General features: G+C 43.4%; 2 protein-coding genes across 3 annotated transcripts; one reads left to right on the plus strand and one right to left on the minus strand.

Moving 5' to 3' along the window:
- Positions 1-128: 128 nt before the first annotated feature.
- twf1a (twinfilin actin-binding protein 1a) lies at positions 129-9,177 on the plus strand. Its single transcript, XM_060060415.1, has 9 exons — positions 129-280; positions 1,188-1,268; positions 1,672-1,850; positions 3,073-3,168; positions 3,303-3,407; positions 5,515-5,640; positions 7,015-7,165; positions 7,800-7,921; positions 8,832-9,177. Exons 1-9 carry the CDS (start codon positions 256-258, stop codon positions 8,997-8,999), a joined length of 1,053 nt encoding a protein of 350 aa, XP_059916398.1. The 5' UTR covers positions 129-255; the 3' UTR covers positions 9,000-9,177.
- A 271-nt stretch (positions 9,178-9,448) lies between these two features.
- On the minus strand, positions 9,449-16,550 carry irak4 (interleukin-1 receptor-associated kinase 4). 2 transcript variants are annotated; one of them, XM_060060414.1, is made up of 11 exons: positions 16,198-16,550; positions 15,967-16,112; positions 15,684-15,827; positions 15,202-15,362; positions 15,063-15,127; positions 14,507-14,621; positions 14,287-14,396; positions 13,909-14,095; positions 11,968-12,030; positions 11,451-11,615; positions 9,449-11,289 (listed from the first exon to the last, which is right to left on the minus strand). In XM_060060414.1, exons 1-11 carry the CDS (start codon positions 16,356-16,358, stop codon positions 11,224-11,226), a joined length of 1,383 nt encoding a protein of 460 aa, XP_059916397.1. In that variant the 5' UTR covers positions 16,359-16,550; the 3' UTR covers positions 9,449-11,223. The 2 variants fall into 2 exon arrangements, with proteins under 2 accessions (XP_059916397.1, XP_059916396.1); XM_060060413.1 differs by lacking the exon at positions 11,968-12,030 and adding an exon at positions 12,268-12,330.
- Between the last annotated feature and the right edge of the window lie 292 nt (positions 16,551-16,842).

The raw sequence follows: 16,842 nt of genomic DNA on the forward strand, positions 1-16,842 counted from the left end.
CATAATCTCAGAGTGGTGCTGATGTTGGTGCGTGCGCGTGTGTGTGCGCGCGCAATAACCCCGTACACGCCGAAGGAGCTGCTACGCACATGTTTGATCACGTGATCGTGGGGCTGATGACGACGCGTACCGGTGGGAGGATCCTTCCGCTGTAGTCCGCTTCCGGTTTTAGTGTAGTCCGCTTCCTGGTCTGCTGTTCCTTCGGGGTTTGCCTGCTCTGCTTTTATTCGTCTCAGTCATAAGATTTAAAGCAAAATGTCACACCAAACGGGAATTCAAGGTAACAGCGTTTATATTACTATGTGCGGACCGTGAAGACACTCTGAGCTCAGTGTGTGTGTGTTTGTGGTTTCTGCTGAACTTCCAGAGACGTGGAGCAAATCTAGGAAAGCTAGCGCTCAGACGAGCTAGCTCCAGCTAACCTGAGATGTGTGTGTGTCTGTCCACCGTTTTGATTCAGAACGTAATTGAGTATGACTGTGTGTGCAGAACTGCAACAGGTGTATGTCACGACCATCCATTGCTCTTCACGTTTAGTATCAAATGTAGTCGTGTCCTTGTGTCTGCTCCTTTCCAAACAAGTCGACTCTTTGTATCGTTCTCAACTTCGAACAATCGGACAACGCCTTCAAACGATTCATCTAAAAAAAACTCACACGTTTAACCCCAGGTTATATCCTGTAGATAAAAGGTCGACCCAGTATCGGTATGTCGTTGATTATTCTTTACAAACGTAAGATGAGCAGACTCAATATGCTGGCCCTTCCCATGGTATTTATGACATGTATATCACAAGACTGTATAAGTCAATCAGACAGATTGTGGTTGAGTGTGAATGGATGTCTCACACCAATGAGCAGACGTATATTTATATAGACTTGCTAAGGTGTTAGAATGTGTGTCTGTAATGGTGCATTGCTACTTATTCTGTGTACTTGTGAAACTCAGTGTACATGAAGGGCTTGTTAAACATGCTTATCCTAAGAATAAGGACCATTATCATGGATTTCACATATGTTGATTCATAAACACATGTTCTATGACATGATCTACTCTATTGTGCTTTAAGATAGATCATGGATATCTTCATCAAATCAATTGGTAAACACATCCAAGATCATATCTTCTCCAATTTGATTGAATCCAAACAAGAGTAAAGTCATGTTTAATCTCCATGTCATCCACAGCGGGTAACGACTTAAAAAACGCCTTTGCCGATGCCAGGAACGGAGACCAGTTCAGAGTCTTGAAGGTTGTCATTGACGATGGTAAGCAGAAGGGCCCTTGAGGTGCTGCAACTGGCTCCTCAGAGGAGTGCTGTATCAGACAGTGTTGTGATGCATCAGTACTGTGGGTTGTTTATCATAGTAGTGTTGGGGAGACAATGCATGCCTCTCGACCGTGTTGTTTGATATGGTGAGAAATACACGATCAAAGGTTGCATTTTTGGTTTTGTATGATATATTTTGCTTGAATAGTACGTTTGCTTTCAACTTTTTAAAGACTGATTATAATCTTAATATACATACTAAATTTCAGTTCTATATGAATATGCTGGAAAGTCTTCATTCATTCTTCCACTGCTTTTTGTTTAGTTAAACATTTCATGACCAACATTGTGGACAACATGGGCATCTGTAATGCTTTCCCCCTCACCTGTCTCCTCTCCAGAGCAGTTGGCTCTTGGCTGCACCAGGCAAGCCTCAAAGCAATGGGACCAGGAGTACGATTCCCTAGTCCTGCCACTCCTAGAAGAAGGCATGCCCTGCTACATTCTGTACCGGTTGGACTCCTCAAACAACCAGGGCTATGAATGGATATTACTGGCCTGGTCACCGGAACGCTCACCTGTAAGAGAACCCAAGCACAAAACAAAACACATTGTAGCTTATCAAAAAGCTTTTACTGTTGTTGATTCTTAAGCAGTTAAGTAACACGCTGATCTAGTCATTGCTGATATAACCGTGGCTCTTCTTTTATTGGGAACTTAAAGGACATTACTGGTCTTGGTATCGTAACTGTATCTCTTGACATCCGTTATCGATATAATTATTCTGAATTACTTCCTTGTAGCAATTTTATTAAAGGGCTTTTAGCGTGAGCGCGCCTACCGCTAATGTAAACAATGGCAATATAGCACTTTAGACTGTTGGAATCGATGTGCATCAGTACAGAGTATGTGGACAGGATAACAGTGAATCTTTACAATATGTTCTTCACAAAAAAGCACATTGGAGCGATTTTGTCAAATTGTAATGGTAATAAATGTTTGAGTAAAGTCAGGAGAAACCGTCTCTCTTGCAAAAAACATGCCTTCCTGAATACATGACGGTTAGACCAAAGAGAAAATGAATTCAGAAGGTTTGATCACTCAGACCGGAGTTGCCCTTTCAGCTCTTCACACATCCCGGACACAATGTTGCGCCGGAACCATTGTATTTGTTTACTTTAAAAAGTGCACCATGATGCACCACTTCCTGTGAATTGGCACTGTGATGGTGTCACATTTCCACAGCATCGGCACAGCCTCTTTGGCTTCCGGAACAGGCATATTGGCCGGCGGTATAGCCCGGTCGCTAACCCGGGCTCTAGACTTGAGTTAAACATTCCAGGTCGGCTGGTTGAGACTTGTCAAGCGCTGCATACATTTTCAAATGCTTGCCGTGCAGTTCAGGGAGTGCAGGGGATGAACTAAACAGGAGTGGTTGATACTTTATTGGTTTGCACTCACAACCGGCCCAATGCAGTCGAGGGGATGTCTGAAAACGTATAGGGTATCAATCAGGAGTGTCAATAGGACATGGTTCAATGGATGAGTTAAGGAGCAGAACATTCGCCAACATTTGCTTTTAAAACCCACAGAAATGCAAATGTGTATTGGCTTGTGCCTTCCATTAAAAAGTAATCACTAATGAAATCAGGGCTTTAGGCCTTGGTAGCTTGGTCCGCTGCTGTTAAGAATTACCCTTCATATGTTAAATTGTTGATTTATTCATCAAAAAGTAATTCAATAGTAGTAGAATAAATGAATTTACGGTTATCTTTTACGAATTTACGATTATCTGAAAACAGGTCCGACCTAAGATGTTGTACGCTGCAACCCGGGCCACCCTGAAGAAGGAGTTTGGTGGTGGAATCATCAAAGACGAGGTCTTTGGCACCACAATGGTTGGTGGACTTTCTAACAGTTTCTATGTTTTTGGATGCGCATGCTTATGTGCCGTGCGTGTGTTTGTAAAGCCCATTATCAATAACATAAGTCATATGACGAGTCACATGGTGTGGTTGGTTTTTCTCCACAGGACGAAGTCAATCTCAGCGGCTACAAGAAGTTTCTCACCTCTCAGGCTGCTCCTCTTCCTCTGACCGCCGCTGAAGAAGAACTGAGGCAGATTAAGCTGAGCGAGGTACTAGCACGCACGCATTCACCCCGCTATGATGGGGCTTGTAACTTTATCTGTGCTGAACACACAAAGGAGGCGATTCGCACCACTCCTCTCAAAATTCAGTTTTGTCAGATAAAATATGGAAATCCACTCCGAACAGTGTATTGTTTCTAAGGAGTGTGAGGTTTTGTCACAGTCGAGAGCTTTGCTAAAAGTTTCAGTTATCATTAAACTTTCCGCTTTTCATAAGCCACAAAGGCACGAATCCCGCTGACTCTGATGTTTTCACAACGGAGAAACACCTTGAACACCCCCGCCTTATCGGTTTTCCTGTATATATGATCCAATGAAATATAGATAGACATATACACACTGTATTTAAAACAAAGCTCTATATCAATGAAGAGCTGGCGACGCAACAACAACAACAACAACAACAAAGGCAACAGCCACCATCGCTAGTCAGTGTCAGTGCAAGGTCAGGGGCAGCAGAAGGAGTGCATATGCTTGCTTGGCAGGAACCAACACAGCCCAGTAATAAAGATGCTGATGCACTGGAACACGCACAGCAACTCTGCCTACAGATCATGAATCCGTTAGTCTTTTACAGCGCACACCCATGCCGCTGGGTCCATATGTAGCACCCCCGTGCCGAAGCAGTGGGATCTCTAATGATACTAATGCAGGCTAAAACAGGGTTGCGTGTTGCATTATTTACCGTCCTAAAATACACTGAATGACTTTCACCATCTATTTTGTGAGCTAGCAAGGGTGAATGTGTCCTCTTGCAAAACGGCAAAACACTTTGTATTTGCATTGATGTTAAGATGTATACCGCTGAGTTGCTGCAGTCCCAATGGGGATACAACTAATATCTGCTATTGATGTTTGATGCTACAGCGAGATGAAGACATGCTCTTATATCAAGCTCCACTGTGCCTCCCGTTGAGATAGAGCTCTGTCTGAGGAAATTGAGTTTATCTGCGGAAATGAGAAATACTGCCTACACAGTATTGTAGCTCGTATTCCTTTAAGAGACAAACTGGGTGTTTGGCAGTCTTCGTTTCGGCCATGTTTAGAGAGTCGCATATATTGGTTGAACTGATAACATCTGTAATTTTATGATGCTGCTGTTGTGCCAGATTCACTCGTGGTGGTTGAAGGTTGAAATTAACAGCTGGGGTTGTTTGTGTCTGTGGCTTGTTGACGATTGAACAACACTCTCTTGCCATGCTGCTTGGCCTACTTGTAATGAAACGTCAAAAGGGATCTTTTTTTATTCTGTCCTTCGTCTGTTGTGCGGTGACGGTGCAGAGAGCAGCCGTTTTTGTGTAACTTCTTTCTCATTACTTAGCGTTTTTCTTTTAACCTCCTTTCATCTCATTTCGGAAGTCTTTACTGTAAATGTAAACGGCTTGGCCTTTGTGCCGTTGTTTTGGGAGGAAACCTAAAGGGGTGGCGGTCATAGTGGTGGTAATGTGAGGGTAGGCGTTTAGTGTGCTGCTACGCGCTCCTTCATGACCAAATAAGGAAGTGACTGGAGAGACATGTGGCCTAAAGGGAAGCGACCGGGTCGGGAGAGGAGATGGATCCTCCCACTGACCCAGCTGATCAACACCAACAAAAAAAATCCTATTAGTCTCATTCGCAGAGAGGACCAAATGATGAAAACAAAACAAGTTGAGCAACCAATATAATTAGTCAAACAGAGGCCTCAAAGACCAGGCACCCTCTTTATTCTCTTCATTCCAGGCTAAGTCATGTTTATGGTGCATTCCATTTCAAGTGCAACAGGCCTCTGGGTCTGATGTTATGTGATGTGACGTAGTAGTCTGGCCGTGAGGCATGTCTCCTTCTCACCTCCGGCATTGTCTTGCTGTGGGGCGCCTGTCACTTCCAATGGAAGCGGCTCCTCTGATTGGTTAGCTGCACTGTGTCAGTGGCTTCTAGAAAAGGGTATATAAACCCTGACCACAAACAGGATCTCGTACTCGGATAGTGTGAAAAAAAACATGTGTGTGTCATTTCAACTGAAACAAAGTCTTAACTATTCAAAACACTATCCTAAATGTAATTTGTGAAATCAAATAAAGCATTTAAAACGTGTGTGTTTGTGTGTGTGCTTCAGGTGCAGACCGACATCAGCGTGGACACGAAGCAGCAGACCCTGCCCGGCGTGGCCTTCCCCATGCACGGAGACGCCATGGACGCCCTGCTTCGCTTCAGGAGCAAGGAGCTCAACTACGTGCAGCTCGTACGTACACCAGGCTTCACAAGCGAAACATGGACAACCTCCCAAGTCTCAATGGGCAACGTTTTAATTAGCTCGTAGATTTAAATGATCTGGACCTATCCGCCGATCGACAAGGACTTCAATAAGGTTATAAATAGTACCACGCCCTATAACTGGCCAGTCTGCTCTTCTTTGTTTACAAGAATCGCACTCCCAGACACTCCCAGAACCCCTCCCACTCAAACCAGCCAGCCAGCCAAGTTGCGCTAGTCCGCGCCAAACAGTTGCACAGCCAGAGTGGGCAGACTACTGTTATTGAGTATTTTTATTCTGAGAGTCTTCTGCTTACTTGCTGTGCAACTTAACTATTGAGCACTTGCCAATGTTAAATGACCTTTTCTGCATCGATCAGTGTTATCTAACCATGCAACGCGGCTTTGTTTTGGTTTCCCTTCCCTTTTTGATTTTAGGGGGGTGGGCTAGGGACTTGCTCGCTGGCACAATGATGTCTTCATTTTGGACCAAGGCGCTTTTTATCTCCTGCTCAACTCCCCCTCATTGAAATTCAGAAGCGTTATCTCGTGATTAGATTACAAGACAATGAAGTCGAGCAGAACAGGGCTCTGGCGGGGGCTACGCCTACGGCTCCATTCCTGAACAGCCCCAATTGTCTGGTCGTCAAGGAGAGCCATTCAAAGGTGTTCTGCAAAGAGGAACCGCGTGGGTGGTGGTGGGGGCTGAGGTTCTTCTCTTCTCAGATCCTGTTCATATCACCCTTGTGCGACTGTTGTTTTTGGGGTTGCAGGAACCTGTCCATAGGTACCAAATCACAGGACTCATGGCATTGTTATGTTGAAGTGTCTCTGTAGGTTGTGGTTTGCTCATGGATAGCCGGTCAATTGAGGTTGTAAATGCAAATGCTGCCACATGATAAACAGGATTTTCCTCTATTTGTTTTTTAACACGGAACCATCCCCCCCTAGCCTTGCCATTTATATTAACATGTAATTTACATTATTCCTCCTGCAATTTAGCAAACAACCATACAATACTGATCATTAATATATGCATCCACAGTGATTGGTTGACGGACTGTTGGAGAAATCAGATTGCAGTGAATAGAAGCGAGATGGTAGTAATCAATTATTAAAACCAAGCACAGCAATGCAATGTTGTGTATCAAGGTGCATATGCTAATCATTGTATGATATTGGTTGTATAGAGGATGTTTTTAGCCTTAGCCTGCTAATGATGAAAGACAAAGAGCGATTTTACTTCTTATACCCCTTATATACACGCATTCAGATTCAGAATATATTATTAATTGCTGGGCATAACGTTTTGTAAAGTCGCCCTTTCTCCTAATGCTTGGTGGTTGTTTTCTTTGGTCTACAGCATATAGATTTTGAGAAGGAGCTGATCAAGTTGTCTAGCACGGAGCCCACCGACGTTAAAGAGCTTCCCAGGAGGATCTCCAAGGACTGCGCACGCTACCACTTCTTCCTGTACAAACACTCCCATGAGGGTGACTACCTGGAATCGACAGGTGAATACAGGGGGCTCAGGAGCCGGGGCAACTAGAACAGGTTGGGGTCGAAGGTCGCTGGTTCAATCAATCTCGTGACCGTCCTCGGATTAAACATGTCAAGTGTTTTCTTTGGTATCTGACGTTGCCAAGTTTGGATTAGAGCGGGGTTCACATATTCATAGTGATGGTTTTCTTGATTGAAAGGAATAGTATTGGGTAAAATACAAACAGCAAAATAGCCATTTAAGTATTGCATTGTTCCTTTTACTTTACCATTGCTGCCACAATCTGTCTCTCTCCTCGCACAGTTGTCATCATTGCTGCTGTATATGAATGTTTCTCCATGAATGCATTTCTTGTAAAGCGTCTCATTAAGATGACTCAAGCTGTTTCAGGAGATTCCATGAAAGGGATTGTTGGGACACAAATCTTGACAATTCTGCCAACAGGATAATGTTGCTAGTCAATTAATTGTAACGTTTGAGACCCAGAGAACAGAGAGAATCATCCCGAAATGTATGACCATAGTGAGCTACTCAGTCTAGTTCTTCCTTTTTATGTCGACATCGACATCAGAGATGTATTTTTGATGAAACTCAAATGTGCGACGTGTTTGGGTTTCCCCTCTCCATCGGCGTGGCGGTGGCGGCAGTGTTCATCTACTCCATGCCCCTGAACACGTGTACCATCCGGGAGAGGATGCTGTACTCCAGCTGCAAGAACCCCCTGGTGGACATGGTGGAGAACCAGATGCAGATGGAGATCGAGAAGAAGGTAGACTCACAAATCAGATGTTACATCCGATTCATGTCCAAAGTCAGACGGCAGATGAGCTGAGATCTGGGTGAACGGGGCGTTTCGCTTACTTTCTAACACACACTCGGCCGAAGCCCTGCAGAAGTTCTGCTGTAAAGTGGTAGGACTGCTGGATACGGGATTATTACAAAGGTCCCAGAGCTCTTCATGCATGATTGTTCATCTCTAACCTGTATTTTCTCTGAGGTGTACCTGGAGATTGGTCATCTATTATCAACCTTCTCTATGAGTATATTAAGATTGTTCTTCTATAATTCGTTATCTTCTCTCTGCGTTGTAGCTGGAGATTGTTGATATATAATCTGTATCTTCTCAGAGGTGTACCTGAGATTGTTCATCTATAATCGACCTTCTCTCTGCGTATATTGAAGATTGTTAATCTATAATCTGTACCTTTCCTCTGGGTTGTAGCTGGAGATTGTTCATCTATAATCTGTACCTTTCCTCTGGGTTGTAGCTGGAGATTGTTCATCTATAATCTGTATCTTTCCTCTGGATTGTAGCTGGAGATTGTTCATCTATAATCTGTACCTTTCCTCTGGGTTGTAGCTGGAGATTGTTCATCTATAATCTGTACCTTTCCTCTGGGTTGTAGCTGGAGATTGTTCATCTATAATCTGTACCTTTCCTCTGGATTGTAGCTGGAGATTGTTCATCTATAATCTGTACCTTTCCTCTGGGTTGTAGCTGGAGATTGTTCATCTATAATCTGTACCTTTCCTCTGGGTTGTAGCTGGAGATTGTTCATCTATAATCTGTACCTTTCCTCTGGGTTGTAGCTGGAGATTGTTCATCTATAATCTGTACCTTTCCTCTGGGTTGTAGCTGGAGATTAATCTATAATCTGTACTTTTCCTCTGGGTTGTAGCTGGAGATTGACAATGGTGACGAGCTGACCGCTGACTTCCTGTACGAAGAGGTCCACCCCAAGCAGCATGCACACAAGCAGGCCTTCGCCAAGCCCAAGGGCCCTACAGGCAAGAGGGGGGCCCGACGCATCACAAGGCCAGCAACGGAGGGCGGGGAAGATGACTAACTAGCCTACAAACCCCCCTAAATCCTCCATAGTGGAACATTCCGAGAGTAAGGGCAAAGTTACATTCAACACACTTTTTTTGTAATAATTAAAACAGCAAACATCATCGACCTCAAATGTGATATAGATATAGATTTATATCTATGTCTATATATATATATATATATATATATATATATATATATGTATATATATATATATATATATATATTAAAAAAAAAACATTCACTGAGAGACTGTTCTATGCACACCAAGATGAGCTGAGCCAATTACTCTGTTCCCCGCTTCGGTTGAGGCATGAATTCAGATATAAAGATGAGTTACTGCAAGTACTTCTTGAATATTAACAGAGGCTGGAAAAAGTGCTCTTTTTGTGACGTTGCCACATCGTATGCCAGCTTGCACAAAAATAAAAAATAAAGAGAATTGGTGCCAATAATATATAGATAAAAAACACTTCCCCTTATCCGCCAGTATGCTTGAATTCCTAACTTGCATTCCATTGCGTGGCATTCATGTTATATGACTGCAAAAAAGACTTGCAAAGGATCTTGAAATAGCGTGCACAATTTACTCGATGTTTCCACTTTGTCCTGTATTCAGTTTTTTTAAACTGTTTTTATACAACAGGTTTACACGGGGAACAAACAAAAAATAATACACATCTGCTGAAAAGCATATTTTTCTATGCAAGTGCTGTAAATGTACATACTGTAGCCGTGTGTGATCCGTGATCTAGAAAATCTTGTCTATGTGCTGGTGATTTGTAGGTGTCGATAGAGAATGAGTGGAGGGGGTTAGTAGTAGATGCTTCCAAAAATAATATCCTGCAATACATCCAGGAGCAAGCTGCCCATTGCAGAGTGAAGTCCTACCAAACTTTAAGCCACTGGGTGTGATGTCCATTAGCCATTTTAAAATCGTCCCTCTAGTGACCTCACTGGTGGGTTTGACTTGGCCAATACAGATCACCACCGGTGGTGCAAAGAGGGGCCCTTCTTAAAGAGAAAAGGGAAAGTTCCTTGTGCTAAATGTGTGTCACTATCCCGCTTGTCTAGAAACGATATCTTTGTTCACCTCTTGCTTGAAGGGGGGAAGATGTTACCCTTTTTATTCATAGAATGAATATAATAGGAAAAATAAATTATCATCATGTGGTCTTAATCGTTTTCTTACCATAGATCTTTTAAAGAAAGAAAATATTTAATTTACATCACCTTTTTTTCTTTTTACTTCCATTGTGGGCACATAGAATGTATTGCATTTTAAGTGTTCAGATAAAGCTTAAACTGTATTGCAATAATTGATTTTTATTTCCCTTTTTTCAATCGTTACATCTTATTTGTAACTTGATTTGATAAAATTCCTTTTATATCTTGAACCACTCCAATGTATGACAGTTCAATGTATTGTGTACATTTAATAAAACATTTAGTAAAAACAAATACAGTGGTACACATTTTTAAATGAAGGCAACATATAAGACTGTTCAAAAGCAATGCTGAAGTACTATACAAAATACCGTACTTATTTACTAACAATATATGAATCACAATTCACTTTCATGTATTTCCCACCATCCAACACACTTTCAAATTTTACATTCAAACGTAATCACCAAACTTCTCTAACAGAAATGATATTGAATATTATTATTCAATGGTGTCAAAGTGCATGAGAGGAAAAACATTCCAAACAACTATGAACACTATTGGGGCTAGGATCTAATGTGAACATAAGCGTCAAATTAGTGATCGATCGGCCAATGATCAATATTGCACGTGATCAAGTATTAATTTGCTGATCACAGAACTCAAAAGACTGCACAAGACGGATTGAGGGTAAGATGCTCGGTAATTATTAAACGTTTGTCCTGCATTTAACATTTAACAAGTCCTCTTTAAATGGCCCTATCTCTCAATCAAGCTAGGACACTTAACCATATAAATGGCCATCATGCCAAAGCTTGCCTGCATCTCACTGGAGACATCTGCTGTAGCTGGACCCCACGGCTTGTGACTGAAGCCTCTGACAGGCAAAGCGCAAAAATATCTGGCATCACCCATGTTGGCTGATGGCACATAAAAAATCGTTATCAGCCTGAATAATCCTGATTGGTGCATCCCTGGTCAAAACACTGCACAATAAAGTCAGTTTCAGGGGCAGATAGATTTGCATCCAGGTCAGGATCGGAGGGGTTTAGCTTTGACAGGCAGGTCATGGCTCAGCTCCCAGTGCCTGATGCTGCAGCAGAAAAACCTCTGCTGACATCCTCCAGCTCTGCCAGGACCTGTTGGGACAAAATCCAACTGTGAACACGATCGAGCCCCGCAGACAGCACTACTTCTTAGTGAATTCATTCTGGGTATCCCTTATTTGTATTCTATGGATTTCTCTACAAGGAGACTTTTAGATCCAGATTTTTATTTGTATTATAGGTATAAAATGTACCTGTTTGATGGTTGGTCGTTTAACCTTCCTGTCTTCGAGACATTGGCAGGCCAGGGTGTAGGTCCTCTCCACCTGGGCCATGCCTGCGTCCCTCATCTTCTTGTCCACGAAGCCCTCCAAGGTCAGATCCTCATCCTCGTCTTCGATTTCATACCTCAGCTCCATCTGGTGGGGGGGGGGGGGGGGGGTCAGAGCCGGCTATGTCATATGTCATGGAGAACTAAGCGCAGTAATAAACCGGATGCCTGTTTATAAGTAGGACAGGATGGGCGACTTTGAAATAGGCAAATGTGCAGGCGTTTGAAAAACGAATACGACTATTTAGTATACACATGAATATGTAACACCTGCTGCTCTTCTCCCTTTTCAATACTGACTATTTAGTCGTTTAACAGATGCTTTCACACCGAGCGGCAGTGAATCCCGCTGAGAAAGGGGTTATGCATCTTGCGCGTTATGCATCTTGCGGGTTATGCATCTTGTGGGCATAAGGATAACAAATGAAATACCTGCTTACCAGACATGGCATTTCACGGTTTTCGTCGACTGGCGGGAGTCCAGATATTATTTCTAACAACACCTGTGCCTCCAGGTAGATGTAAGGACCCTGGAGATTTTAACCCAGATCCTTTTGGCTGGGCGTCAAACCAGTAGAATATCCTGTTCCCAATGACCAATCACCCTTGTCGCACACCACTATACACTCATAACAACAATATCCAGAGGTCTGGACCTATTGCTCCTCAGCACTTAGCCTACCAGAGGAATACAGTGGCCCCTTGTGGGCATAAGGATAACAAATGAAATACCTGCTTACCAGACATGGCATTTCACGGTTTTCGTCGACTGGCGGGAGTCCAGATATTATTTCTAACAACACCTGTGATGACAGAAAGGGGGAAGAGTGGGAGGGGGGGTCAACTTCATGGCCCCGTAGGACAACAAAAGGTCTCTACCAAGCTGTCGTTCCCACGGCCAACCTCGCTGTGACCCATTTGGATGGTTTCATTTCCCGAACTGATGAGCTGTGTAAATGCCGTGCGAAGCGGACAAGTTTGGGCTTTTTATCTTGGAGATCATGTACGGAGCGAGTCGGCTGCTGGCAAACTGATATGAGATGCTAGATTAGTTGCTTCTTTTTTACGCTGCAGTCAAGCTCGTACCACATAAGATTTGAATAGATCCAATTCAGGAGCCATGGAGAAAGCTGGGTACTGTCAGGAACGGGCAGGAATTTAAACGTTTGTTTAAATATCAGTAATTTAAGGCCCCGTCCACACGAAGCCGATTTCATGGCGAAACCGCAAAGGTCTTGTACGGTTCGGCCTTCCGTCCACACGAAGCCGGCGAATCCGCTGACCGAAACCGCAAACTTCTGAAACCACCCTCGGAGGTGGTTTCAAATCTATCAAGTTTCGTTTTGGTTTCGTGTGGACGCCTGAAACCGACTGAAACCGCAAACCATGACGTCATCGCCCCACCCCTCGACCTCCTAGCCAATGGCTCTTAAGCCCGCGGAGTCTCAGAAATCACAACAAAAAAGATGATGGCGGACTACAAGCTTGTAATCGTTCTGCAGCATATCATGTCCCTTGTTGGGTTGCTAAGCCATTATTTATTGAGAATCTAGTTCGCCATCGTAGAAGAGCTGTTTGTTTGTGTTGTTAGTGGTTCGGGGGGCAGCCTTTATGCGCATGCTCGCCTCTTCTTCTTCTGGATTTGTGTACCAGAAGCAGCGCCCCTTATGGGCCTGGAATGTTTACTACAGCGTTTCTACAGATCTATCCGGTTTCGCTTGGCTTCGTCTTTACGGAGATACTTCGAAACCGGATAGATCGAAACCGTAACGGTTTCGCCCGTTTCGGCTTCGTGTGGACGGGGCCTAACTTGGGGTGAAATGCTCAGTCGTTCGAAATGATTCACCATTAACCTACCATCTTGATCGTCCTCTTAAAGGCACCCAGTGCAACTTTATGTAAACATTCAATGAAAAATAAACATTCCATTTCTAGTATTTTTTACACGTAGTAAGTTTAAATAATTCCATACCATTACATATCGACATTCAAGGAGCAAAGATGAGACGTCGTTGTGTGGTGAGAACTGATAGAAAATCGTAAACAACAACAATCTCCGGTGGGGAGAAGCCATTTTTCCATTGACTGGAAGCCTGCTTTATTTATTGTAGGTTACAAAAAATAAAGAAAATGGCGGCATTGTTGTTGTTATCGATTTTGTATCAGTTCTCACCACACAACGACGTCTCATCTTTGCTGCTTAAATGTCGGTATGTAATGGCATGGAGTTATTGAAACTTACTACGTGTAAAAAAGACTAGAAATTTCATGTTTATTTTTAAGCCTCGAAAGTTGCACTGGGTGCCTTTAATAGCCCACAATATACTCCCATAAATGTATGTGGGTGTGTGCTTGTGTCCTGATAAGACAAGATCACGTACCACTCCAAAGCTGAATACGTCGGATTTCGGCGTGATCTCGCCACGCAGAGCCTCGGGTGCCATGTACGCACGTGTACCCACAATCCTCTCTGTTTGCATGGTGACTGACGATCGTGTGGGAGACGCTCTGGTCAGCCCGAAGTCAGAGATCTTTGCCACAAAGTGGTCGTCCAGCAGGATATTCCCACTAGCAGAACAGTTGGACAGTAATGGATAACCAACTAAAGCATGAGACATTAGTGAGATAATGTCTCACTAATGGGATGCGTTCATTTATAGCAACAAATGCTTCTGAAACATTAAGAGGTAATGAAAACTCATAATCATTAGCATGGTTAATATTAAATACTTCCAATGTAACATAATAGACCGAATTGCCTTTTAATATCCCTGTGGACATGGTGGTTGTTGTGGAGGTAATCCAAACCTCTGGCACTTCCTGTAGCTATCAAACATCTCATGCTCCACGGCAGAGGAGGGCTTTCCTCCTTCAAGAGGGGAAAAGAAACAAACCCAGAACCACATGTTTATCACCTGCACCACGTCAGCACGTCCCTTGATGAAAGCCCGTCAACAGATGAACACCGTGCTACTTTACCATACAAGCCAGCCGATCAAGAACCGAACCGTTGGCCATCAAGACGTACACCAGACACGGGTACTGTCCATCACAGGAAAAGCCGACCATGTCCACCAAGTTTGGGTGTTTCAAACTGTGAGGGTGAAGGATGCCGACATTAAAAAACAAAACAATCATTATAATTTCACCGAGCCCACTCATGTGCTCCAAGCCGATATCAACACCTCAAATTGTTATTCGTCTCTGCCTCGAATCAAATGATGGCCCATTAAATCTCCATTATGTAAATTAACTCTGTAATCTCCTTGCACACAACAACCCTCCCTCATTCGACAGGGAAAGCCATAGAGAGGTAATTGGTGATGCCTCAGGCTCTTCCATTAGCCACTGGGGTCAATAGTTCAGCGTGCTTTCATAAACAAAATGATTGAGACGCCTGTTTACAGATATTCGTAGGGAGCCACCCTATGAATATCCAGGGTGAATGAAATGGCTGCAGGTGGCTGCAGTCTCTCCATTCCTAGATACTAGATACCAAAGATAAAGAGACCGATGCAATAAAGAGAAAGCTTACGTCTTCAGAGTTTCTATCTCCTGGCGGAATTGAAGTCGTAACTCGTCCGCTAAGATGTCTTCTTCCTGAAGAGAAATAATAATCACATTGTGTATTTTGCAATTTTAAATGAGAGACTTGGGGGTTTGTGTCAACTTACTGGACTGAGCTTCTTCACGGCTACGGGTAAGTTGTTGACAAAACCCTTGTACACCGTTCCAAACCCCCCTTCCCCCAGCCAATTCCCGCCCTCCGATGTTGGCCGGTCGTCAAAGTTGCCCGTGATGTCCATGAGTTCGTGGTACAGGAAGCTCAAGTAACCTTTTTAGATGGAGGAACAGAAGGTAGTATAGTCAGTGGTGCATTGGAGAAAAACACAGCATGTGTTACTGCCCTCGATTGGACAGAAAACCTGTATTAAGAAGGCAGTATCCCACATTGTATCAGCATTTCCAATCTTATTCTATATTGATGGTATATCAAAACATAATGAATGACTACTCTTTAATGTCATAATGAGGCATTTTCATCACTTTGCTGTTGTACCAGTGGGGAAGAGCAGGGGACATATAAACTACAATTGATCACTATCTTAGATAAGATTTAAGAATGCATATAAATATATTGAATTGTCTTCAATACCTGTGCTGTCTGGTTCAGCTGTCTCTGCAGGCTTCTCTGGGTGAGGATTAGGACACACAGGCAAAGGCCAGCTCTGGGGCTCAAATTCAATGGTTGGTGTGTTGCTGTCATTCTCAGCTTGTGGCAGCACTTCTGATACAGGCTCTAATGTGGCATTTAAATCGAAGAGAAGACATTTTACAGTCTTGCATTCCCTTTCGGTTGATGGTCTAACCTCTGTGTGATTTAAACACAACAAAATATAATTTCGTCATTCCACTGTCACGTTTATTTGATCACTCACCTGGAAGGAGCAACGCAGCAGCTGCGAGTAACTTATTGCTCTTCAAAATATCCACCAGCTCACCCACCGTGGCGTTGGTGGTCCCCCAATTAGTCAAGAAATCAATTGTGGGGCTCTCCCCCTGCTTTGCAAGGGACGCAAACCTCCTGCAACAGAGATGACCTCTGATGAAAGAGCATGAAAATCAGAAGGGGTGACCGTTAATACCTCACCTCTACACACAGGGCCTACCTGACTTCGATCTGCGTGTATCTCGGCTCCCCGCTGGGCTTCATTATCAACACGATGACCTCTTTCCATCTGTCGTCGGGGTCTAAAAAGTCGGACAGTTTACGAAGTATTGAAAAATTTAGTTTGCGGATGTATGTGCTCGATGTGATTTGCTTATTCATCTTGTAATCCACGTATTTTTAACGGGCATCAACACTAATCACATGATTTGAGTAGGCCTATAGGTGCAGTAATTTGATCGCGGTAGGATTTAAGGCTATCCTATTGTATACAGTAGGCTACATGGTTTCAGTCTGTTATATCTGTGTTCATAATGTCAACTTCCTGAACCAAAACCGTCAAGTCCAGATCTGCTCCTCCCACAACACGGACATCGAGAGTATATGTTCAGGTTTGTGATTAGTTTTGACATGCAAACCTCATACCAGAAAGCCATCCACTGAAAACAACTATTACAGGCAGGGTTGATTGACGTTACAGCAAGCAAACATTGTTGGAGAAATGTCTACATAGATAATAACTGCGGTGCGATGTTGCGCAACCGATCACCATACCCGTAGTCATAGCATTAGCGCGATCTAGTGGGCAGTGTGAAAACGTATATATATCTTTCAATTGTTTGTTCTTTCTTTCTGTCGTTCCTTC

The sequence above is a fragment of the Gadus macrocephalus genome, chromosome 9 (genome assembly GCF_031168955.1).
Source record: "Gadus macrocephalus chromosome 9, ASM3116895v1".
Taxonomy (NCBI): domain Eukaryota; kingdom Metazoa; phylum Chordata; class Actinopteri; order Gadiformes; family Gadidae; genus Gadus; species Gadus macrocephalus.